Source organism: Mustela nigripes, chromosome 8 (genome assembly GCF_022355385.1).
Source record: "Mustela nigripes isolate SB6536 chromosome 8, MUSNIG.SB6536, whole genome shotgun sequence".
Taxonomy (NCBI): Eukaryota; Metazoa; Chordata; class Mammalia; order Carnivora; family Mustelidae; genus Mustela; species Mustela nigripes.
The window spans coordinates 21,622,967-21,649,381 of NC_081564.1; the positions used below are offsets into that span (position 1 = coordinate 21,622,967).

At 45.3% G+C, this 26,415-nt stretch overlaps 1 protein-coding gene across 2 annotated transcripts in view; it reads left to right on the plus strand.

The window, feature by feature from the left end:
* The first annotated feature begins 1,994 nt into the window (after positions 1-1,994).
* The window catches only part of KREMEN1 (kringle containing transmembrane protein 1), a 67,343-nt gene continuing 42,922 nt past the window's right edge, over positions 1,995-26,415 (plus strand). The window contains exons 1-3 of one of the 2 annotated variants that reach the window (XM_059408742.1): positions 1,995-2,183; positions 20,951-21,113; positions 26,105-26,196. In XM_059408742.1, coding sequence (XP_059264725.1) covers positions 2,087-2,183; positions 20,951-21,113; positions 26,105-26,196 — 352 coding nt within the window. In that variant the 5' untranslated portion in view covers positions 1,995-2,086. The remainder of the gene's footprint in view (positions 2,184-20,950; positions 21,114-26,104; positions 26,197-26,415) is intronic. The other variant, XM_059408743.1, reaches the window with a different exon arrangement.

A 26,415-nucleotide genomic window follows, 5' to 3' on the forward strand; every position in this document is an offset into this window, starting at 1 on the left:
ACTTGGCCACATAAACCATTTTGAACCTCTTGTCTGCGCCTTCCTATCTCCTCCTCAGAAACCAGGATGAGATGCCAAAGGACCTTGTAAATTGTAGAGAGCTGTGTCCTGCTTTGCAAAAATGTTTCCCTGCACTCTATTTTAAAACAGTTCACAGACCATTCTCTGCGAACACCATTTCTTGTCTCTGTAGAACTTTTTGCTCTCTGAAATTCACATTATTTCTAGAAGGAAAGGACCAGCTTGTCTTGTTGGTGCTCTGGATATATTCCTCACTGAATATTTGTTGAATGGAGGAAGTTTCGCCTTTATTGAGTGTCTGCTTTGGGCTGATGGTTTCACCGGCTGTTCTCATTTCATTCTCCTTCAAGGTGCTCCTGCTGCCTCCATGTTCAAGGACCCATATTACAGGTGAGGAGTTCATGGGTCCTACTGGAAGAAGCTGGTTTTGGAGATGGGAGGGGTCCTGGATGGTGGAGAGAGGATAAGTTGGAGACACCGGGTGAGATGTGGAGGATTGGGGGGGTGGGCACTGGGTGAGGGGTGTCCTCTTGAACCAATAAGGAGCCCAGAGGATCCCTGAACTCGGGAAAGGCTGAAAACAATGAGAGAACAAGACTCTTCTTGCCGCGGCTCTGGGTCGTGTGGGTGGAGAGGGACCAACATTGGGAGGCCTCGTGGGAGGTATCTGCACCTTTGGGACCCGGCTCTGGAAACAGCTGGGGAGCAGGATGTGCAGAGGCAGACCTTGGTAGTGGGCAAGGGGGCGCAAGGGCCGGCTTACCGAAGGCGGGCCCCGGAGCCTGCCGTGGGGGAGGGGGGACCGCCCCAGCCCCGCTCTGGGCGCGGCGAGTCAGCACACGAGGGTAGAAGCTCCCGCCGCCACGCCGGGCACAGGCCGGTACTTGCAAGCCCGGGACCAGGGACTTGAAAGCGGCGGGCGCGCCGCCCAGACCTGCCCCGAGGGGCGTCACCGCGGCGCTTTAGGCGGGAGCAGAAGGAAAATCTCCTCTGCCTGGGGGAGTGCGGGGGAGGAGGAAGGCCCGGGACAGACCCAGAGTGCAGCCAGGGAAGACCTTGGGGGTGGGGGCAAAAGACCTGCCACATGGGGGCCCGCCCGGGCCACCTCGGGCTCTGTGTTGGGCGCTTTACATTCTTCTATCTCATCTAATCGTGACGGCCTTGTATTAATTCCCACTTTGCAGATGACTGAGGCTCCGACAGAGCAGGAAACTTGCCCCAGTTGACAAAGGATGTGCGACAGGATTCGGAACCAGGGTTCAGTATGCGGCCTTTGTGGGTGCCAGAACTGGGATGGTGGAAGGAACTCAACATTTGCTAAGCTCCTACTGTGCCCGTGTAGAAGTTTTCATGCATTGCCTCATTTAGTACAATAGTTTTGGGAGTATGCTATTAACGCTCCCAATTAACAGATGAAGAAACTGAGGTAAGAGAGCTATTTTTTCTTAGACCTGCTCAAGGTCTTACAGGTGACTGAACCCAGACATTCTGATTCCAGAGCGCCCTTTTTTAAAAACTGCTACGTTGATCAAAGCAGGGTAAAACAGTTTGCAAACTGTTGTTTTGATTATTACCACTGTGGCTGAGCCCGCCTTGTGGGTCACGACCTGAGTGAAGGTGGAGCAAGAGTCATTGGGGCGCCCGTCCGGCTCCAACATAGCCAAAGCTCTGCGGGGGAACTCTGAGGCGGAGCGCCGGACCCCAACCATCACCTGCTGGCCCCGCCCTGTCGTTCGGACCAATAACGAGCCCCATGGGGGCGGGCCCAGGTGAGGAAGGGGATGTGGGCGGAGTCTGGAGCGTGAGTGGCAGGCGCGGCGCGCGCACCGGGAGGGGAGGGCTTGCGCAGTCGGCTCCGCCCCTCGGGGGCTAGCGGGCGGAGTCGGGCGGGCCCCGCACTGCCGGGGCGGTGGCAAAGCTAAGGAGGGCGGGCCGGGGCGGGGCGGCCGGGCGGCCGGGGCGGGGCCACTCCCGAGCCCCGCGTCCCGCTCCCATGGCCGCCCCCGGCTCCCCGCGCTGCCCCCTCTCCCCCGGGCCGCGCCCCGGGGCCCCGCACTGACGGCCCATGGCGCCGCCCGCCGCCCGCCTCGCCCTGCTCTCCGCCGCCGCGCTCACCCTGGCAGCCCGGCCCGCGCCCAGCCCCAGCCTCGGCCCGGGACCCGGTGAGTGAGCGAGCCCCCGCGCCCGCCCTGCGCCGAGCTCGCCCGAGGGCAGCGCGGGCCAGCCGGCTGTGGGGGGCCCAACCCCCTAGCTCCTATTTCCCGGGACTCTTTCTCCCAGCCCCTCAGCGACACCCCCCGGCCGAGGCAGTCCCCCTCCTCAGAACTTGGGGCTTCCCCCACCCCCATTCCCAGCCCTCAGTGACGCCCCCCGGGCGCCCTCTTTGCCTCAGGACCTACTCCAGGGATCCCTTAGCCAAGCTTCTCCCCGATGTCTCCTGGACTGGGACGTCTCCTCCACCTCAGGACCCAAGACCCCGGACCCCCTGCTCAAGTTCCTCAGCGACACTCCCTGGGCCGGGATGCCTCCTCTGCCCCAGCACCTCCCGGGATCCTGTCCTGTCTCTCAGCAACGCACCCCGTCCTGAGACGCTACACCCCCTCCCCAAGCCCCTCAGCGACTCTCCCAGGCCAGGATCCCTTCCGCAAGCCCGGCGGCGACGCCCCCGCGCCCCCGGGCTCAGGAGCGGGTGCGGAGGCGAGCGCAGCGGGCGCCCAGCCTCTCTGCCCGCTTCCCGGCTGCGCCTGCTTGCAATTTCTGCCTCGTGATGAGTGGAGTTGACTAGCCTGCCCTGCACGAGGCAGGTCCGGGTCGCGGGACTACCCGCTGTACCCAGCCCGGACTCCTCGTCTTTACCTCCGGGGCCGTTTTGAACCTCCCAAAACTCAGGTGCGGGCCTAGCTTGGAGAGAGGAAGGAAGGGGTGATGGTTTAAAACCTCCCCTACAGATCTTAGGGTGCTTATCCCGAAGGCGGAATGCAGAGCCCCATTTCCCAGGTAATCCCACCCTTTAAACAGGGTCACCCACTCCCCAGGTCAAGGCCAAGGCCAGGTTTTCCCGAGGTGGAGCCCAGGACTAGGATGGAAGCTGGGACTTTGCTTAGCTTCCATACACACCCTTCTTTGCAGCAGAACTTTTTTCCAAGTTGAAGAGCAGGCACGAGGGCGTTGTCTGGCCCAGTTACATTTGTCTGCAGGTTGTTTGGGTGTTGAGAATTGGGCGTTCGTGAAAGGGACGGGAAGGGTTCATTACCGGTGGTTTGCCGGAGTAGGAAAACCGGCTGAGGGTTCTCCACCCAAAGTCGCAGACTGTGATGTTGGAAAGACAGGATTTTGTTGCCGAAAGAAAACTTTGTTGTTTTGTTTACTTACCAGCTTGGATGAGTGAAAAAGGTAGGACTGGGTGTTGTCACTTACTATGTGATTTTTGGGCCATGACTCAGCTAAGCCTCAGTTTCCTCATCTGTAAAGGAGGGATAATGAGAACTCCCTTGGCCTGGTGTTGGTAAAGATAAAATGATATACTGCAGGTAACACCCACATATAGAAGGCAGTCAATAAACATATTTTAATAATACTTTTTATAGTGCTTCACAGTTCACCAAGTGCTAGACACCTCATTTGCCCTGAGAATACTATGAGCTTCCAGTCTGGTTAGGCCCTATAAAAGGCAAAGCTTGGCTTTAAATCAGTAGAAGGGGGTCTCCAATCCTGTAAACATTAGACTCAGGAAGTGGTTTCTGAGAGATCGGCAGCTTTCAAGGGGACTTCTGCAAAAACTGCTACAGAAGTTTGATCACTTGTGCTATTTGCTGTATGTGAGGAATGAAGGAGAAACTTTCTGAGAGCCAGGATATGTCAACATAACTGTAACCTAGTAACCCCTCAGCTCCACTTTGCCATCTGTGTGGTCAGGATTTAATGTCCTCTATGGGGAGAGAGAAGTATGGGTGGAAATGAACTGGTTCCCCTTCTGGAAAGGGCAAAGTAGTAGTCAAGTGCGCCAGCTCTGCTTATGCTTGTTAGAAGGTGGTATCCTCTCCTCAGGCACCTTTGCTTTGCTAGGAGGGGTCAAATGCAGCAGCTCTTAGGTGTTTGAATCTCAAACCTTGGTACACTTTTATTTAGGAGTCTGAGGTAGGGACAAATAAATAACCATTGTGAGGTGATATGTGGTAAGTGGCCCAAGTTCCTGCCTCAGTAAGACTCACCAGCAATTTTTCCTACCATCCAGGTACACCAGGGCTTTCCTTGGCTTTTCCTTTTTAGTTCCAGAAGTAGTTTTAGGGAGATACCACATGGTCTGAAGCATTACATCCCATCCCAAGACTGCCTACTAGTTTTTTAAATCCTTGAGGATATGCCAAACTTGCCGTTTTATATTTTTTGATACTGTAATTTTCTCTAAAATTTTGTGGATGGAAAAATTTATTTCAATACTTGTATTCTGCACAATTTTGTAATATTTAAATTACTGGTGGTTTGCATTTTTGAATGCTGACTTTATAAAAACAGTTAGCTCATTCCCCATCAATGCTAGTTCTAATTACAGTGTATAACTGACCCCAAATGATCTCCCTTCTCCTCTCCATTCTTCCTTTGAGATTCTCTCCCTTTCTTCACAGCTGATAAGGAGGAAGACCGAGGTGGAATCTAGACTCCTTTTCAAGGAGGAAGGCAGCCAGGGCCGTAGGGCTGATGGGCTCCCATCTGGAATTTACTGTCCTGGAGGGGAGAGCCTAGAGGTAGAAAGAGCAGGGAAGGTTGGGTAGAATTGTGCTATTTGAGTTTTGCTCCTGAGCCAAGCTCCCTGCTTGGGTGTTTCTCTACATTAGGGGGCTGTCAGGTGTGCATCTACAGAGCTTCTCGATTCAGGTTAGATTTGCTATGAACACCTTTTTTGATACTCATTCTCCTCTAAACCCTCATCTAGTGTTCATCCTCTTCGCCAGTAGTATGTCTTGCCATGAAACCCATGAGTTCGGTGAACAGTGAGAGCTTCATTACTGTATAGAGCACTGATCCTCTTAGAGATATCATTAACGGTTTACCTGAATGCAACACAGGGGCTGACAGGAGTAAAGTGGACGGACATGCTTTTGTACTTTAATGTCGACCCATTATTTTTATGCTCTAAGTATTTTAAGAAACACAAAACTGTCAAAACTGACCTGATAACCAGAGAACTCTGATGTTTTTATGAAAATTTGTTTTAGTCTCTAGACAAATCTGTTTAAATGTTTGAGATATGCAATGAGACCTTTTATAAATCTGAAAGCAAAAAAGAGGTTCCAGGGACGCCTGGGTGGCTCAGTGGGTTAAAGCCTCTGTCTTCAGCTCAGGTCATGATCCCAGGGTCTTGGGATTGAGCTCCGCATTGGGCTCTCTGCTCAGCGGAGAGCCTGCTTCCCCGCCACCACCTTCCTCTCTGCCTACTTGTGTCTACTCTGTCTGTCAAATAAATAAATAAAATCTTTTAAAAAATTAAAAAAAAAAAGAAGTTCCATTTAGGCTCCCTCAAAAATAGCAAGTTGGCATACTTAATATAGATATTATTGATAATATCACTATTTAGCATTGTCAAAGCAGCAGCAATAAATGATGAAGATAAAATAAATTGCTTTAAATACCTTCACAATATGCAGATTAGGGATTTTTGGTGATGGGCACTATAACATCTTTAGTTTAGAATTTGGGGTCCTGGCGTGAGGCTCTAGGTCAGGTGTTGCAGACATTTTTTGTAAAGGGCCAGACAGTAAATAATTTCGGCTTTGTAGGCTCTGTACTGTCTCTGTTGTAGTTATTCCACTCTGACTTTGTAGGGCGAAAGCAGCCAGAGACAAATATAAATGAATGGGCGTGACTATGTTCTAATAAAACTTTATGGACACTGAAATTTTAAAATTTCATAAAATTTTCCTAGGTCACAAAATATTATTCTTTTGATTGTTTTCAGTCATTTAAAATTTTAAAAACCGGGCGCCTGGGTGGCTCAGTGGTTAAGCTGCTGCCTTTGGCTCAGGTCATGATCTCAGGGTCCTGGGATCGAGTCCCATATCGGGCTCTCTGCTCAGCAGGGAGCCTGCTTCCTCCTCTCTCTCTCTCTGCCTGCCTCTCTGCCTACTTGTGATTTCTCTCTGTCAAATAAATAAATAAAATCAAAAAATAAATAAATAAATAAATAAATAAAATTTTAAAGACCAATGCTAGCTCAGGGGCTGTACAAAATCAGGGAGTGGGCCAGATTGGGCCCGAGGTGTACTTTGCCAAGTCGGGCTTTAAGTTCCTATGTATTGATTCTTTCCAGGGCTCAGTGGTCTGGAAGGGTGAAAAGGAGACTTGGTTTTGGTGACTAAATGAACCCTTCACATTTTACTATTAACTGTTTTTAAGAGACATATAGGGAAAATGGTTAAAATGGTGAGTTTTATGTATATTTTATCATAATTTTTTTTAAAGATACATGAGGGGAAGTTCATGCACATATATTTGGATCTTTAATAATAGTTTTTAAAATGTCTTAAAAAAATTCAGTATGGTTCAGTGTGCACTACATACACTGAAGTAGTGTCTGCCTTGGAACTGGCCCATGGTTTGTTCAACCATGCAGATGTTGCTTGGAGCAAACGGTTGAGAGATCTGTTTCTCAGAGGAAAGCCCAGGCAGCAGGTGGCACCAGCCTGAGACACAGAAAATCAGCCAGGGGGAAAAAAAAGAAGAAAACAAATTTCTATCACTTTACTAAACAGTTCAATTTTATTTCCATGGTACTGTCGTCATTTTTAAAGTGGCCTTTAAAAAACAACAATGTGCTTAGCATGGCTGATTATTTTGTTTTAATTAAAACATTTTTGAAAAAACAAAATGAAACATTCAAACATACCAAGTTGATTGTGTTTGTACTGTGGAACAGTTAATGCAAAACACTTGAGAGAGGCCAGAAGTTTGGATCTGTAGTCTTTGCCTGAGTTTTTGCCTCCTGAAGAAGGACAACAGAGGAAGATATGAATATGTCCTTTGGAAAACTACCTGTGGAGTTTTTAAGATGAGGTCTCAAGCCCCCTGATGCCATTGGGCATGTTGGCTTCTTACTGTCTCACTGTGCAGCCCCTCAGTGGGGCAGAACAATGACTGACATTCCTTCCATATTCAGTTTGACCTGGAGAGTCTGGCTGGAACCCAAAAGTATTAGACCCATAGGAGCAGCCCCTAGTTCACTCTGTTTTTCCCTCCTCTCTCTGTTGTCTTCCGTGTCTTCCTCTCAAGATGGCAGTGGCTTCTTCCCCAGACCTCACTTCTGAGACATTATTCTGGGTTCAGACTGAACAGAGAAAGGAAAGAGGCCATTGTGGATATGTCAAAAGGGTGTCCATACTTCCCCAAAATAACCACTCTACAGAAATTTGCTTTCTCCTGTAAGGAAATTCCTTGCTCCCTGACCTCTGCCCACCCCACTCTACCCCCTTTTGGTCGTCTTTCTAGGGAAACATCTCCCTTGCTTGGCCTTGCAACAGTTGTTTTTTCTTTCTTTTTTAATTTTATTTTTTATGATTTTATTTTTAAGAAATCTCTACATCCAGTGTGGGGCTTGAATTTACACCCCCAAGATCAAGAGTCGCATGCTCCACCTACTGAGCCAGCCAGGCACCCCAGACTTGCAACAGTTTGAAGAGAAATGAAGTGAGGTGCTACAAAGCACCTGGCAGACAGAAGATTTTAGGCCACCTAACATGCAAGGTTGCCTTTATTCCTCCCCATATAACAGGACCCTCTAGGGGCTGCCCCTCTGCTAGCCCCGGCTTTTTCTCTTGCCACTGATTTAATCCTTGGCAAGTCGCCAAAGCATTAAACTTTTATTGTTCAATTTACCACAAGGGCGGGCCCTGCTTCTAGTGGGCTGAGGAGGCTGCAGCCGCTTCCAAACCCGAGTGTCACACCACATTAGCAACTTTAGACTTTGAGGGCTGGATTTCTTTCAGTTTGGTTAGATTCTTGGTTAGAACCAGAACAGTCTACTCAACACTCAAAGTTTGGAAGCTAGGAAAAAGTAAAAACAGCATAAGCAACTTTTAAAGATGATTCAGAATGGTTGCAGCATCAGCATGTAGGACTCATTCTACATGATTTCTTTGTGCCTTCCGAACAGATATGTTAAATGTCTGTCCATGTTCCTTGGTGGCCTAAAGTTGTGTGACAACATGGTGACCAAGTGGTCCTCTTCCACAATGGTAGCGGTCATTAACCAGTGCCATCACAGTATGTAAATTGCTTGCTGCTGTTCAATCTATAAAAATTCATCTTCAAAGAAGATTATTGGGCTGGTGAAAATATTTTTAATAATGACCACAGAAGCCATATTTGTTTTTCTTTGATGTTCTTCCGAAGACTCTTCTGGTTTTAATCAGATTGTTCCCACATAAAATACAGTGGAAATCTACAATAATAAAATCCCTATTCCTATGTCTATGGGGAAATAAACAGGATGGGGACTGTCCTTTTAAGGGGCTTTCCCCTTCCCTTGCCCCAGACTCAAAGCCTCTATTACTGGTGGGTGTTTTGGCATCAGTTAAGGGCCTTCAATCCTTCCCTCCCTCCATGTTTTGCTCTTTCATTAAAGTGTTTCTGTTGTCTAATTATATCCTTTCAATCAAATTAGAGACTGCAGCATCTGGTGAGGGCCGTAACTGCCGCCATCTGCACCTCGTATATACAGGCCTTTTCAGCTGAGAATCACTCAACTTCCAAATGGCAGGAAGAGATTTGGAAAAAGTTTAGTTGGAAGGGAGGTTAACTTAAAAGCAACGTCTTCAAAGGCTGGATACGACGCCCTGCTTGCTGTGATGTGTGCGTAGCCACGCAGAGCTCCATCGACTTGGCTCACCAAAGGTTCTTCTCTAGCACTTGCGGCAGATGAAGGGTTTTTGATTGTCTTAGCTGAAATGACTAGGCCTCTCGTCCTTATTGTGGGCTTAAGGGGGCCCAGGGCGAGTTGAGACTTTCTCCCTTGAGAAGAATCTTTTGTTATGTGACCACTGGTTAATAGATATAACACTTTCTGTTTATTTGATCATTTCGTTTCTTTAGTGGTTTCAACTGGAGGAGATTTTGCCCCCAGGGGACATTTGGCAATATCTGGAAACTTTTTTTTTTTTTTAGAGAGAGCAGGGGAGGGCCAGAGGGAGACAGAATCATGAGCAGGCTCCACACCCAGCATGGAGCCGAACTCCCGAGCTCAGTCTCACGGCCCTGAGCACTTGACCTGAGCTGAAATCAAGAGTCAGATGCTTAACCAACCAAGCCACCCAAGCTCCCCTAAAAATTTGTTTTACTTGAGAGAGAGAGTGCACATGAGAGAAATCATGAGTTGAGGGAGGGAGAGAATCCCAAGCAGACTCCCTACTGAGTGCAGAGCCCGAGGCATAATCATGAGTGGGACACTTAACCAACTGAACCACCCAGGTGCCTTTTATTATCTGGAAACATTTTTGATTGTCACAAATCAGAGTGGGGTGGGGTGGGGTAGGATATGCTCCTGACATCTAGCAGGTAGAGGCCAGGAATGCTGCTAAACATCTTTCAGTATGCAGGACAGTCCCCCAACCAAGGACCTGTTTAACTCCAAATGTTAATAGTGCTAGGGTTGAGCAACCCCATTCCTAACTGTTTTATTCTTTTGTCCTTCCTTTCACTGTGACCTAGGAAGAGGCATCTCTGATCAACATCTTGTTTCACTCTTAGATTCTTCATTATCCATATCTGAGTTCTCAAGTAAGCATTTCTATGGGTGGTGATTTGGAAACCCAAGTGGCTTAAGGACATTTGAGATTCAATATGTTTCTGCTCTCCCTGGAGTATGATTGCCAGATTAAATACCAGATAGTCAGTTAAATTCAAATGTCAGATAATGAGTAATTTTTGTGTGTGTGAGTCTGTCTTATGTAGTATTTAAGAATATTTACCTTAGGGTGCCTGGGTGGCTCAGTGGGTTGGGCCGCTGCCTTCGGTTCAGGTCATGATCTCAGGGTCCTGGGATCGAGTCCCGCATCGGGCTCTCTGTTCAGCAGGGGCCTGCTTCCTTCCCTTCCCCTCTCTCTGCCTGCTGTGATCTCTCTCTGTCAAATAAATAAATAAAATCTTTAAAAAAAAAAAAAGAATATTTACCTTAAAAAAGCGTTTGTCGTTTATCTGACATTCAAATTTAACTGACATCCTATATTTTCATTTGCTAAATCTGGCAACCCTGCTCTAGATCTGGGAAAGTTTATACCTTTGACTATGAAATCAATCTGCTGGTCACTATCTACCCTTATTGCCCTGGCTGACTAGACATGACAGCTTCTGCTTGTTTTTGTTTATAAGTTAGTACTACACTGAGTCTTTCCTTCCGCCCAAAACTGTCTCTCTGTCCAGAACTTCTGAAACTTGTCACTTGAATCATGTTTTTTATCTTGGGACCAAGTAACAAGTGCCTATCACATGCCTACTATATGCCCAGTATCCCTGACTAGGACTCGTCCTTGTGCCAATTCATAAAAGACTATTACTTTGTTGCTTTAGGTTTTACTTTAAAGATGTGCTCTAGGGATATGCTGTTGACCTACTAGTCAGCTCCCATCTCAAGAATTCCTGTTATTTGGCCATCCCATATCAACCAAGGGAAGCTAAATAGCCCACAGCCTGGCTTCCATGGAGTATTGGCTGCCCTCCAAGGCTCCATTGTATGGGAACTTTCTTGCTATCTGAAATTAACAATAGGGCACAGGCAATGCTGATGAAACTTGTCCAGAAGCTGGATTATATAGAAGTTTGTTGTATCTCCTTTTATACTGAGAGCTTCAGACAGTATGAAATAGGGTTGGTCAAGGGATGGTGAGGCAAAGTACAGATTTGTGCCAGGTGTCTCCTGCTTAAAGCAAACTCAGAATTAAAAAATGTGTATTTTCATTATAAAGGAGGTTGATTATTCCCTATTACAAATGGCTTCACCGTAAATTTCCTTTTAATAGCAATTGCTCTGGTTTAAACAGCAAGCATTTGATTTTCAAGTACGTGATTTACCAATTTCTGGAACTTCTCATATTCTCATAGGTCATTCCTAGGTAAGTAGGAAATCTGTATATGATTGCTAGACTAGAGGCATCAATTGGTGAGGAAACCAGGGCACTCTGACTATGTCTGGAGTACATTTTCACCTCAGTTCCCCCCATATACCTACTTCCTTCGTCTGGCTAACATTTGCCAGTCACATTCTGAGTGGCCTGTTCTTGGTGCAGATACGAAGATGAGTGAGATGCTCAAGAAACTCATGGGCTAAGGGCACCTGGGTGGCTCAGTAGGTTAAAGCCTCTGCCTTCGGCTCTGGTCATGGTCCCAGGGTCCTGGGATCAAGCCCCACATCGGGCTCTCTGCTCATCAGGGAGCCTGCTTCCTCCTCTCTCTCTTCCTGCCTCTCTGCCTACTTGTGATCTCTGTCAAATAAATAAATAAATAAAATCTTTAAAACAAACAAACAAACAAATAACACAAAAAACGTCCTCCTGAGAATTTAAAAAAAAAAAATTAGAGTGATTCTTTTTATGGTAATTCTACTTTGGGCAAAAGTACAGCTTGTTCTATGGTCATTTCAACTGTTAATACATAGCCCAAGAACATAATATGTGTATATCTATCTTGAATTTAGATGACGGAATTTGCAACGATTGAGTTTGTTTATACTTTTTGAAAAGGAACTAAGGTAAATTAATTATAAAGCAACATGTTTTCAGGGTATCCTTTAACACATTTTTATTATGGGAAATTTAGAATACATGCAAAAATATAAGAACATAAGGAAGTCCCGTGTATCCATTTCCCAGCTTCCATGATTATCAGCCAAGGCCAATATTATTTCATTTGCTGCTTCATCTCCCCAACTAGATTATTTTGTAATAGATCTCAGATAGATCATCTCATCTCTAAGTATTTCAGTATCTCTTTCTAAATGTTAAGAACTCTTCTCAAATGCATAGTCACAGTACCATTACCTTCAACACACTTAGCAAAACTAACAATAATTCCCTAATGTTATCAAATATCCAATCAGTAATCAGTGTTCAGATTCTCCAAGTTGACTCATAGGTTCTTTCACAGTTTAATTCAGGATTTAAGCAAGGTACATTTAGAGGATGTGATAAGAGTCTCTATTAACCTATAGGATCCCCCTGTTTTTCTTTTTTCTTTGTAATTTATTTGTCGAAGATGTGGTTTCTTCTAATGAAAAAGACTGCTTAAGTACCTCTTTGATGGGTTCAGGGTCCACATCGGAGGTGAGGCTTTTGTTTTGTTTTGTTTTAACCATAGAACTGTCACTTCCATTAGAGAGACATGTAGAATTAGAGAATTTTATATTATTTTATTTTATTTTTATAAGATTTTATTTTTAAATGATCTCTACACTCATGGGGTTTGAACTCACAACGGCAAAATGAAAAGTCACATGCTCCACCATCTGAGCCAGCCAGGTGCCCCAGAATTAGAGAATTTTAAGCTTGGAAGAGATTTTGAGCCATCAGTGCTCTCCAGTCACATAGACTTTTGAACTTCAGTTCCATTATGATAGAATCTTGAAATTTGAGTTTAGAGTGAAGGGACATTGAGACCATCTGTCTCAAACCCCATTCATTGTTTCACTGGTGAAGAAGCGGGGCCCCAAGTGTCCAGGTGATTTTCTCAATCCACACAGTGTCAGCTGGTTATCTAGTATCCTTTCCTCTTTATTCCAGTGATTTCTTGTACTTACTGTGTATGCTGAGGACCCACTTCCCCAAATTATGCACTCTCTAGTCTAGATCCGATAACCTCAGTCTAAATGATCGTGGGAATCACTGCTCTTACCTCAGCTGTGTTGGGCTAGGAAAACATTGGGAACCACTGCCTTCCCACGGTCATGTGTCTCTTTACTCTTTACTTCAGGGTTCCACATAACTGAAATGAGCATTCCTGTAGTGCATTTGAGTGTCTGTGTCCAAAGGCAGTTTTTCCCAGGAGCATGAGCTTTGAAGATGTACCCGCAAATTCCCACTGGACACCAGTCTGTACTAGGAACCCAGCAGAGTAGTAGGTGTGTTGAGCAGACATTTGACAACACTCTTGGGTCATCCTCTAAATGTTAAAAGGAACTTTTTCCACGTAAGCCTTGTATTTCTATAATTCTACCCATTTACCAAATTTTAGAGACATCTTTAAAGGAACAGAAGATAGTCCCATTGGAAAATGGTTTCTGCTGTCTTATTTTAAGATGCCATAATTAAATTTAGAGTCTGTTAATTCATGTTGATTCCAAACTGGATCAAAACCAGGTGAATTCATCCAACGTAGAATCACTAGAGATACTGAGTTTGAGACACTTGACTTTGATAGATTAAAAACAGTGACTCTCACAGACATTGTAGATAGAGATCCAACTAGTAATTCCACCAGAAAACTAGGAATATTCTCAACTCAGTATGAGAAAATTTTTCTGTTTCTCAATAGTATGGTTTCAGACAAGTAGTATAATTAGGAATGATGTAGTTATAGAGCCTCATTGAGAACATACTCTTCAACTTTATTAAATCTTGTCAAGGAATAGAATGTCTTTTCAACGAACTGCTGCTTTCCTACCGTTGTCTCATATATGTTAAGTTTTAATTATTTTAAGAGAAGGTCTCATTAACAGTTTTAAACATGAACTTTAAAAATACTGTGCATGTTTATTTATTTTGAATTGCTTGCACATGTGAGCGGGGGGGGGGGTAGAAGGAGAGAGAATCTCCAGCAGACTCCAAACTGAGCATGAAGCCTAACTGGGGGATCAGTCGCATGACCCTGAGATCATGACTTGAGCCAAAACCAGGATTGGACACCCAACTTACTTGGGGCTATCCAGGCGCTCCAAGTACAGATATGATTCATTAGAACATAGAAACTTTAAATACACTTACAGTTGAAATTATGATTAGGAAAAAATCTATTTGCTCCATTATACCTTTTTTTTTTTTTCTTAACTTTTATTCATTGAATGCTTGGATTCAGCACAGGACTCACACCATATATATTTTCTATCCTGATGGTAGCCTGATAACTTTATTTTTTTTTTTTAAGATTTTATTTATCTAGGAGCACCTGGGTGGCTCAGTGGGTTAAAGCCTCTGCCTTCGGCTCAGGTCATGATTCCGGGGTCCAGGGATCGAGCCTCGAGTTGGGCTCTTTGCGCGATGGGGAGACTGCTTCCTCCCTCGGTCTCTGCCTGCCTCTCTGCTTACTTGTGATCTCTGTCTGTCAAATAGATAAATAAAATCTTTAAAAAAAAAAGATTTTATTTATCTATTTGACAGACAGACATCACAAGTAAGCAGAGAGGCAGGCAGAGAGAGAGAGAGGAAGAAGCAGTCTCCCTGTGGAACAGAGGCTCAATCCCCGAACCCTGGGATCATGACCTGAGCCAAAGGCAGAGACTTTAACCCACTGAGCCGCCCAGGTGCCCCTGGTAGCCTGAAAACTTTATTGTTTTTGTTTGTTTTTGTTTTTAAGGATTTTACTTATTTATTTGACAGAGATCACAAGTAGGCAGAGAGAGAGGAAGAGAAGCAGGCTCCCTGCTGGGCAGAGAGCCCAATGGAGGGCTCCATCCCAGGACCCTGAGATCATGACCTGAGCTGAAGGCAGAGGCTTTAACCCACTGAGCCACCCAGGCACCCCAGCCTGATAACTTTAAGCAGAATTATAAGGATGGCTGGGTGGCTCAGTCGGTTAAGCATCTGCCTTCTGCTCAGGTCATGATCCCAGGATCCTGGGATAGAGTCCTGCATCACACTCCCTGCTCAGCATGGAGTCTGCCTCTGCCTGCCGTTCTCTCTCTTTCTCTGACCAATAAATAAATAAAATCATAAAAAATATATACGATTAAAACAGGATGATATGCCTATCTACTCATGTTATATTGCCTTTCATAGGTAACTGTTTTTATGGACCAGAATGAAATATATGATCATGATCATCTCAAATTTATAATAAATTTGGTTATTTAAAAAACTTTATAATTATATAGTAATAGTTTATTGGGGACCTACTCTGTGCTAGAGCATTTTACTTGCACATCCTCCAATTCTTCCAGTTGCCTTGAGCTGTAGTTAACCTAACCCCCATTTTACAAGTGAAGAAACAGGCTCAAAGAGGTTAGCAGAATGCCTGTTGCTTGTAAACCACAGGCCAAACCTGAGTCCAGCTCCTAACTGTATTTTCCGTGTTCTGCCACACTGCTGCTAGAAGCTTTTCAGGCAGAACAGTATTCAATTTAAACTATTTCATAACCCTTGAGATTAAATATTCAATCCTATACATTTCTGTGTGTGTGTGTGCCTGTGTGTATTCTGTAGATATCACTCATTTAGGGGGCCCTTAGGCTAAATGGATCTTGGGGCTGCAGAGAAGAGTTTAAGGGTTCCATGAGCACTTCTGAAATTGTAACTGTTGTGTATGTGGTATTTGTCTGGGGTGCAGGTCCCTATTTTTCAAGTGATTCTCCAAGAGGTAGACCTGAGTTTGAGAATTGTAATGTGGGGACTATTTTTTGGAAGTATTTCTAGGTCTTCTATAGCTCATGCCTCTAAATTACTGAAATCTTCAAATACTTTTACATATAGCATGTGAATATATGAGATCTTCCAGATTTGAAGGCATAAATATTGAAGTTTAGAATATAGCATCAGGGCTTTTCTTTATACCCAACCCTTCAAAATTCTAAGCATAACAAACAGTCACAGCTTTATGAGAGAAAGCTCCAGCTAGCTTTTCTTAGCAATGAAGGAGTACCAAGTTTTCACCCAAAGGCGGAGTCTTTACCTGCATATCTTACCACCATGGAAATTACTGCCAGGCCTGCGTGGGGTACCGGTTTCCTACAGAAAATAGTTGGTTGGCACAAAACCATTTCCTCAAGATTCTCAACCAGGGATTTGATTTACCCTAATGTGATTCCACTTATCAGCAAAGGAATTACAATAAAATTAGCATCTCCAATTTTGAAAATAAATGTCATATGCCATACTTTGGAGGATTTTGGTGACGGGGGGGGAAAGATAAGGAATTACCAACTTAGAAGGGTGGAATTAGTGCTCTCGGTGCTTTGATGCCAGCTTCATTGAGGAAATTTTCTGCTGTATTACTAAATTTCTGTCAGGCTTATGTTTAACTCAAGGGCTGTTTTCATTAAGTCCCCACAACAAAACATTTGGAGTTTTCCGATGGAGAGATAGGGTCAGACAGATGACTTCTATGAGGTAATTGGGATCCGGCCAGAGAAAATGAGGAAATGAAGTTTCCTCGGTGTTCACAGTTTATTATTCCTTCCTGCTCAGGACACCTTCTCCCTTGACTTCCAAGATGCACACACTTTCTTAGCTTTTCTCCCACCTCCCAGGGCATACTTTCTCACTCATTAGTGCCAGACCCTCCTCTTTCCTTGCCTGAAATGTTGCAGGGCCCCCGGACTCAGGCCCAGATGTCTTCTCTCTCCACCCGCGGTAACCCTGTTCTCTCCACACATCTGCGCCGTTACTGCCACACTTCTAGCTCCAGCCAGCTTCGCTCGGCCCTTTTCCTCAGCTCCAGGCTCATCAAGCCATCTGCTTCCTGTGTATCTCCACCCACTGTTCTGAAAGGTGTCTCAGACTTAACCAATCCACAGCCAAAGCCTTGTTCCACCCAAAGTACTCTGCCCCTTTTGAGGCCTCCCCATTGTAGTAAATGGAGTCTCCCCTCAGGCCCATGTCCTTGGAGTGGGCCTCGACTTCTCTTTCTCTCAGCAAATACTTTTGGCTCTGCCTTCAAAGCATATCCAGAATGTGGCTACTTCTCACCACCTTTCGGCTGCCACCCTGTTCCAGGGCATCTTTTCTAACTCATCTTTCTGCTGTAACCACCTGACTGATGTTCCCAATGAGTTCCTGCCTCTCCAGATATCTTTCTCCACCCAGCAGCTAGACAGTTGTTTTTGTTTTTGTTATTATGGCTTTTTGTGTTTTTTTTTTTTAAACAGTGGTTTTGAAAGATAAGTCAGATCATGTCATTTCTCTGCTCAGAACCCACAACTGGCTTCCCCTCACACTCAGAACAAAAGCCAAAATCTGATTTATATAATGCTCTAGACCCTGTGTGTCCTTGGCCTTGTCTCTCTCCTCCCCCTCCTCTTCCCTCCTCACCCACTCCCGCTTAGAGGAGCTGCCTTTTAGTTCCCCAGACCTGCTGGGCACACTGGGGCCCGCAGGGGTCCCCTCTTCACTGTGCCCATTGCCAATACTGCTCTCCCCACACGTTTAAGATGGTTTTGTTTCCTCCCTTTGACCATATCTCTGCTCAAATGACCCCTCCCCTCCAGGCCTTTTCTGGCCCACCCCCCCCCTTAAAATAGAACCCCCACCATTCAATCTCCATCCCCTTACTCCGTTTTTCCTTTCAGCACTCCTCACTACCTGATGTGAATTTGATTGGTTTGTTATGAGCGTGGCCCCCCTGTTACTATGTAAGCTCCGTGACTGCCGTGTGTTCACCAGTGTAGCCCCAGTGCTGTGAACAGTGCCAGACACATAGTATGTACTGAATAAATATTTGTTGAATGAGTTAATTAAGAATATGCTAGACATGAGATCTATCACCTTTGCTCATTCCCTTTCACTGAATGCCTAAATATACAGCTGGCCATGTGATATTTTATTTCTTATTGGTTTAAGCCGTTTCTTGTTTATCTAGCCAAAGCTTATGTCAGTTTTTTAGCAGTAGACAGTAAGGGAGAAGGGGTCCTCATTACCCCCCGTGGTCTTCTGATGAAATCAAAATGCTCATGTCACTTTAATCCAGAATGTTCAAGTTTGTTTTTCTTGTTTTTGTCCATAATTGATATGCACTGGGCAAATCCATTTAAAAAATCATAAAATGTGGTACGCTGCCTCACTTTCCCTAATGCAATGAGAATAAGATTTGGGTCTAGGAGAAACAGACTGAAGCAAAGAAGCCTACATTTTGCCATTCGCTCTTTCAGATGCCTCCTCATCCCCATTCAAGAGGACTGACAGGTGTGGATGGCCACCACATTCTTTTGTGTTACAAATCAAGTCATCTGAGCCTCTGGGAACACTGACCCCACTGTCCTGCAAATTGTTCTTTATGGCTAAGGCTTCCATTGGTTGGCCGGCATTTCTGATTCCTGGGCCACTCCCCAACCACTTGTGATAGGAGTAAAAGATGTATCTGCACGCAGCAATTAAAATTCTAGCAATGGGCAAAGGGTTGGCTTGATGCTCTTAGAATCATCTAGTCTAATGGTTCCCAAGACAAATTACTTAACAGAAGCACTGAAGCAGATTTTTAGAAATACAGTTTCCAGGTCCCATTCTAATCCATGAGTCAGGATAGGGTTTGGAGCGCGCACACACACACACACACACACACACACACGCATGCACAGAGTCTCTCTCTCTCTCTCCCTCCCTCCCTATCTAGCAGATCATGTATATTTCTAGTGATAATAAATGCTATGAAGCAAACTAGACTAAATGCAGAAAAGTAGGAGTGGAGATGGTAGGGATAGGTTTTCTGAGGAGTGAACATTTAGTCGGCCCTGGGAGGTATTAGAGGAAGAACATTTTGGGCAGGAAATAGCATGGTGTGTTTACGGAATTAGAAGCAGGCCAATGTGGCAGGAGCACGGGCGAGTGACTAGGAGAAGAGCTCAGGGTGCAGTGAGAGTAAAGGCTGGGGGCTTAGCAGGCAAGGATGAAGGGTTTGGGTTTTGTACCCAGCGCTCATATTTTCCTGGGAACTTTGAGCACCGTGCAGAGAATGTGTTGCAAGAGGACAGAAGTGAGGCTGTGAATCCTGAACGAGGCTGAACTGTCCTCTGAATGTGAATGGGACTAAAGTGGGGGCACCCAAGATGGAGAGGAGAGGGCAGTTTCGGGGTATATATTTTAAGAAAGTCAACAGGACTTGCTGATGAGGGGGAAATGTGGTGAGGGAAGTGACAGAGAAAGCAAGGATGATCTGAAGAGGTCCTCTAGGGGCACTGAAAGATAGTTGAGTGACCCAGTGGCCACATTTGTAAAATGGGATACTGAGACCTCTACTTCAGGTTGGTAAGGAGTTGATATTTGTGAAGCATTTAGAGCAGAGCTCGGCATACGGTGAAATACTATGTGTTAGTGGTGCCGTGGGTGACAGTGACTCGTCCAAGGTCACACAGCTGGCCCGCAGCAGGTCCAGGACAAGAAACTAGAGCTTAGCCTCTCCATTCAGTGTATTTTATGTTACACTGAGCTGCCTCCTTGAATGACCTTTAGCATTTTGTATTTATGCACACTCTGGGCAGAGCGGTTGTTTCAGTGTCTGATGAGTCGTACTGGCTGTGGCATATGGATGTCACACCAAACATGATGAGTCACTGTTATGTTCTGTGCAGCCTGGAATTCCAGGTTATTTTGGCTGTCCATAAAACCGTGCTCTTCCAGGCAAAGAAAAGCTCAGATAGTGGGAGGAAGGGGGTATAGGAAGTGAGATGGTCTGTGGGTAGATTTTTTTTTTTTAAAGATTTTATTTATTTATTTTATATAGAGAGATCACAAGTAGACAGAGAGGTAGGCAGAGAGAGAGAGAGGGAAGCAGGCTCCCTGCCGAGCAAAGAGCCTGATGCGGGACTCGATCCCAGGACCCTGAGACCACGACCCGAGCCGAAGGCAGTGGCTTAGCCCACTGAGCCACCCAGGCGCCCTGTGGGTAGATTTTAAATATTAGAAGATGTAGCTCCTAGAATGTAGATGCGCTCATATTGTTCACATGTGTAGGCTGGAACAGGCACATGCCTTGCAACAGGAGACAGCGCTGAGAGTCCTTCATACCGGAAGTTAGAGGTCAGTGCGTGCCAGGGGCAGGGGAGCAAGCAAGCGGAGAATGTCAGCTCCCCCAGATCATCAGGTTCCGAGGGATACATCTTAAAGAAGTGTTTGAAGTACTTCTATCTGTCAGTTTCAACTAAGCTAATTTTTAAAAATTGCTCTTTGTACTGTGCCTTTCTCATGAACCTCTGTGAATTTAATGCATGCAATATGTGGGGGGAAATCCTATCAGCCTCAGTTCCCATCCCCCCAAAGTCTGAGAAGCAGATTTTAGAAGCACATTGTTGCACCTGCAAGGATTTTGTGATTTTATTAAATGGACCTGAGATGACATTCAGTGTGTCTTGTAGGGAGGAATTTCAGAAAGAGGTGAGACAAAATGCCAACTTGGCCCCCGCTCCCTCCTGTTGACTGTCTGTTCCATTGCATCTCTATCTCAAACAGCATGGGGAGGACTGTTCTTCATTACCAGGGAATGTGAGTCATTCCCAGACTTGTGTGATTGGGATTCCAAAGCGTTGCTGTATCCGATGGGCTTATTAAATCCAAGTGTCAGTGCAGCCTTTCAGACTGTAGGGGAGAACTCACGTACAGCTGGTGACCTGGTTCTAGTTACCACACAGAGACACTGGCGAGACCAGTGACCCCCTCCGAGCACCCAGAATTCCTTGTGATGGCTGCTACCCACTGTTCCCAGATTTAGGGGTTTCCTGGTTCACTTCATGGGCTTCAGTACATTTCAGCTCCCTGTTTATATCCGAGTTGGGATCTGTATACTCTAGGGGAAGAGTATCTGTAAAGTGTATGTAGGCAAGCTAGTGCCAAGACTAGCCTTGCATTTGAAGGGGACTGCATTTCAGATTTACTCAGCCCCAGCAATGTTAACTTCGCGGTGTCCAGGATCTAGCAAGACACTATCCATTTCCAGCTGGGTCCAAACAAAACAAATAAAACATCAACCAGAGAGGGAGGAGACTATGGTTGTTGCCAGAAAATTAGTTTGCTCTGTCTTTTCTTTCTCCTAGAATGTTTCACGGCCAATGGTGCAGATTATAGGGGAACGCAGAACTGGACGGCACTTCAAGGCGGGAAGCCATGCCTGTTCTGGAACGAGACTTTCCAGCATCCATACAACACTCTGAAATACCCCAATGGGGAGGGGGGCCTAGGCGAGCATAACTACTGCAGGTAAGATGGGGCCACACAGTGCTTAAAAAAAAAAATCTTTGGCCTTCTTTTCCAGTCCCTTCCAACCTTGCTCACAACTATGGAAAGCTTCTTTGTCTCCTTTTGACCAACTCAGAAGGCCTTTCTTGTTACTATGTTAAAAATCTTCCTCCCACACCTTGCTTTTGTGTGTGTGTGTGTGTGTGGCGTGTGCGCGCACACACACACACACACACATACTCTCTCTCTACCACTCTTTTTTCAACTCTGGTTGCTTTGATGCAGGTTTTCAGAGCTCTGCTTTCCTGTCTGATCACTTACACATCTCTTGGGAAAGGCTTTCTTAGTTGGTCCCAGCGCCAGTGGACAATACACAGATGGCAAAGCTTTTTAAGCTCCTGTGAATGTGGTGGTCAAACAGAGCACCGCCTGTGGCCCGAGCCTCCCTCTGCTTCTGAGTAAAGGAAGCTGCCCTACATTATCCCACCTCCCGCCAGTCCAGGAGAGCCTTGCCCTAGGAGCAGCTGCAACCATCAGATTTGTGCTGTTTCCTTCCTCTCCATAGAATAAGATTTTCTTTGGTGTTTACCTTCTGTCTAACTCTGACAGGGGTTCCTCACCCAAGATCCAAGACGCTTCAGCTAGAGATTTTCCACAGATATGATCCATAACTTTGATCAGAGTCGCAAAGTTACCAGTGATCCAAAGCAAGTTAAGACGCTGGTCTATAGGGACAAGAGCAAAGAAAGATTCTAAGCACTTTTGGTGATAGCTACATTTAAGCTATTTATACTCAAGATCCTGATAATGTGACTCATGGTTCAGCACTGTGTCGAATTAATTAGTATTAAGGACAGGTGCAAAGGCAGAAATGTTCACCGAGCTACTCTTTGAGTCTCATGCTTTGTCCCTGGTTCTACCAGATGTTGGAATCTCAGCTGTGGCATTGTCGACCCTGCTGAGCCAGCGTATTCATACCTGCCTTGCATGGACCACATGGTTTACTTTCTGCTCTCCCTATGTAACTTTCCTAACACTCCAGGACCCTTGTGGGTGTCTTAAAGTCCCCGGCCTGTTGTCCAGGTTATCCCTGTGCCTGCAGCTCTTTCCTTCACCTCTGCTCTAATTTGTTCCAACTGGCCATTCCCCTGCAGTCACCATTGCATTATTTTTTAGTTGTTATTATAAAAATCTTAAAAGCTTTCCAAAATCTCAAAAACTACAGATAAATATTGCTTAAATAAGGTCATCTTTTGACATTTTTTCCCCTAAAATCCTCAGCAAGCCCCACCCAGTTCCCAGAGGTAACAATCCATGTTACTTCACATTTTGCTATGTTGCATTTTATTGTTAAAGTTACACACGCTCATGAAGTCATTCTTTTACATTTTGTTTTCAGAGGTTTACATATTCATTAAGATCATTTTTGCATGATTAAGGAAATTAACCCCACTCCATTTCTGGTTTATTTCCGTCCCTTTTGCTACTCATAGAAAGAGTTGGGTTCCTTCCTTCTCTTAGGAAGAGAAACCAGTGTTTAGAGGTTTTTTGTTTGTTTTTACAATAGTTACTTATAGTCTTGTTCCAAAGCGCCTCTTGATAGAGGGCTACTAGTTTATGCTATTATTCTGTTGCTTTCTTTCAAGCATGGCTTCTCAGAAGAGCTCCTAAGTTTAAGTCTGACTTTAAGGTAAATTTTAAATTTCCAAAGAGGTTTATTTTGTATGAAAAAGAAAGTCTTTTCTCATACATGGATTAGCACCCAGCCCTACACAGATTCCCACAAGTGCACATGGTTCTCCACTGGGAGAGCAGCAGGGGTTGGGGGGCACAACATGACTGCCTTCCTCTCAGCCCTGGCCAGAGGCAGCCTCTCCTTTGACTTGATGGAATGTCCCAGACCTGAACTACCAGATTTTTCTTCAGAAAAAAGGGAGGCTGAAATGTTGATTATCATCACATCAGCAGGTCTATGCCTTTTGTTTTAGCTCGGCAGCGAAATCCAAGATGAATTTGCTTATTCTTTATTAAGCTATACGGATGCTTTTCAGAATGGTTTTGACATTGATAATAAACAGTTGTTTTCTAACGTCTTCACCAAATACTACATCAAAGCTGGACAGTGAATAGAGGGAGGAAGATGACAGTCAAATTCTGTTTAAAAAAGGGCTTTGTACAAGTTCTCCTGCTTTGATTTCTCAGCTGACATCCGACACCATGTTTGTCTTGTGCTCGGGTGCCAGACCCATCGCAGTGGAGATGTCTGTGAGATGGCGAGTGATGGGAATGCACTTCTCTGGGCTCGATGGATCTGGATTAGAGGCAAAGGCAGACGGACAGGGAAGAGCAGAGTTGGCGCTGGCACCTGCCTTTGGGCACAGAAAATGAAAGGACCCTTTGTGCTTCGGGAGGCTTATCTTCTGGGCCCCACAATAGGCTTATCCCTCTGGGCCTGATAGGGGTGGCTCCAGAGCTCCCGCTGCAGGGTCTTTATGCCCATTTCCGGCCTAACCGGCGTGTCGGGTTTCCAGTGTTCTGAGTCGAAAGAAAGGGAGCTTGGAGGCAAGGCTTTTCTGTGTGTATGTGCGTGTGTGGTAACCCTTGCCATTTGGGGTCTGTTACAGCAGGATGGCCCATTATTGTCATGGTGCCTTTGAGTTGAAAAGACCTTCAAGGGCATTTTAGAAATGTGAAATCAGCCTTTAAAAAATATTAGTGCTGCATCAGAAGTTGGTACCAGGATCACAGGATTGCATGTTCTGACTGAAACTCTTAGGCTTAGTTTTCCTCAGATTTTTCTGAGAAGTTAGTATTTTGAGGGAGGAATAGGACCCACTTGTGTCAAACATGTGCCAACTAGCCTGATGTTAGTGAAAGCTTGTCAGTGGATTCTGTAGCACGTGAATTTTATTTTATTGTTTAAAAATTACACAACCAGTGTTCATTCTAGAAGAAATAGAAAATTAAAGAGAATCAGAAAAGGAAAAAAATTTTTTTAATTACTGATAGTCCCATGCTCCAGAGATACTTTCAGGGGTTTGATGTATATCCTTTCCTGAATACCTCTTTTCAAATGATGGGACTGTGTCACCCACCGTGTTTTCAAACTACCTTTAAAAAAACCTAACAAGGGGCGCCTGGGTAGCTCAGTGGGTTAAAGCCTCTGCCTTCGGCTCAGGTCATGATCCCAGGGTTCTGGGATTGAGTCCCGCATCGGGCTCTCTGCTGGGCGGGAAGCCTCCTTCCCCTCTCTCTCTGCCTGCCTCTCTGCCTACTTGTGCTCTCTCTGTCAAATAAATAAAATCTTAAAAAAAAAATAAACTAACAAGACATGTGGATGTCTTTTTATATTAATAAATGTGTCTTTACACTGCATTTTTACTAGCTGCTCAGCATTCCCTTATATGGATATAACATTTATTTAACCAATCCTTAAGTATTGTTTCTAACTTGTTTGTATTATAAAAATGCTACGATGAACATCTTTGTAAGTAGAGATTTACTTAAAGTACTAAAGGAGAAATTGCCTGGTAAAGAAGCTTTGCATATGTTTTGGACCTTTGGCTTTAATTGCCAAATTGCCATCCTGATCATGGGTGTCCATTCACATTCTTTTTTTTTTTTTTTTTAAGATTTTATTTATTTGTCAGAGAGAGAGAGGTACAAGCAGGGGGAGCGGCAGGCAGAGGGAAAAGCAGGCTCCCTGCTGAGCAAGGAGCCCCACGTGGGACTTGATCCGAGGACCCTGGGATCATGACCTGAGCAAAAGGCAGACAGTTAACCCACTGAGCCACCCAGGCATCACGCATCCTTTTTTTTTTTTTTTTTTTTAATGTAAAGTTTTAAAAATTTATATGACAGAGAACACAAGTGGGGGAGGGTAGAGGAAGAGGGAGAAGGAGGCTTCCCCACCTTACAGAGGCTTGGCACAGAACTGGTCAAGTCTCTGATGCGATGCTCCATCCCAGGACCCTGAGGTCAGGGGATCACTACCTACCTGAGCCAAAGTCAGACGCTTAACTGAGCCATCCAGGCGCCCCTGGGCTCACTCACATTCTTTTTTTTTTAAAGATTTTATTTATTTATTTGACAGAGAACACAATTAGGCAGAGAGGCAGGCAGAGAGAGAGAGAGAGAGAGAGAAGCAGGCTCTGCACTGAGCAGAGAGCCCGATGCGGGGCTCGATCCCAGGGTCCTGGGATCATGACCTGGGCCGAAGGCAGAGGCTTTAACCCGCTGAGCCACCCAGGCGCCCCCTCACTCACATTCTTATCCACAGTACTGAGAGCACCTGTGCACTCCACCGTGGGCTTCACTGTGTGCACACTTAAGGTGCCAGTGCTGCTTGGCATGATTTGTTCTCTGGTCAGTTGCCCTGGTTACACTATCATGAATCTTTGTAAAATTATATAACCTTTGCTCACCACACACATCCCTTACCCCCAAATTCTGAATTGTATGTCAGAGTGCATGAGTTTGTTCTTTTTTTTTTAAGACTTTTTTTTTTTTTAAGATTTTATTTATTTATTTGACAGAGAGCTAGAGAGCACAAGTAGGCAGAGTGGCAGGCAGAGGGAGAGGGAGAAGAAGGCTCTCTGCTGAGCAGGGAGCCTGATGTGGGACTCAACCCCAGGATCCTGGGATCATGACCTGAGGTGAAGGCAGCCACTTAACCGACTGAGCTACCCAGGTGCCCTTGAGTTTGTTCTTGTAGCGTTACCATTCTTCTCTTCTTCTTCTTTTTTTTTTTTTTAAGTAATCTCTACACCCAATGTGGGGCTTGAACTCATGATCCCGAGATCCAGAGCCACATGCTCTTCAGTCTGAGCCAGCCAGGCACACCCCCTCACCGCATTTTTCTCTTTGTAAGAGGCAGTACATACCAATACCAATACCAATACATACTAATTACTAGCAAATAACACAGACGCTGATGCATTCCTTTTTGGTAAACCTGAAAAGTGAGTTGACTCAACATGACAAATGTTACTTATGTGTCCTTTCCCCTACAGAAATCCAGATGGAGATGTGAGCCCCTGGTGCTATGTGGCAGAGCACGAGGACGGAGTCTACTGGAAGTACTGCGAGATTCCCGCTTGTCAGAGTAAGGCTCTAACGCGCCCGCTTAAGGTTTCAGGACACTAGCACTGAGGGTACAGAGTGGAAGGCCACTGCCAGAGAGCAGGTTGTTCAGGCAGGTGGATTTCATGAAGCAGGTGAAAGGTGAAGCCATCCTGGGCTGGGGATTTTCCCTTTCTCTTGTTGAGACGTTTCAGAAATAGAGGGCCTGGTTGCCTCAGGACCCCCATTCCCTTGATAGATA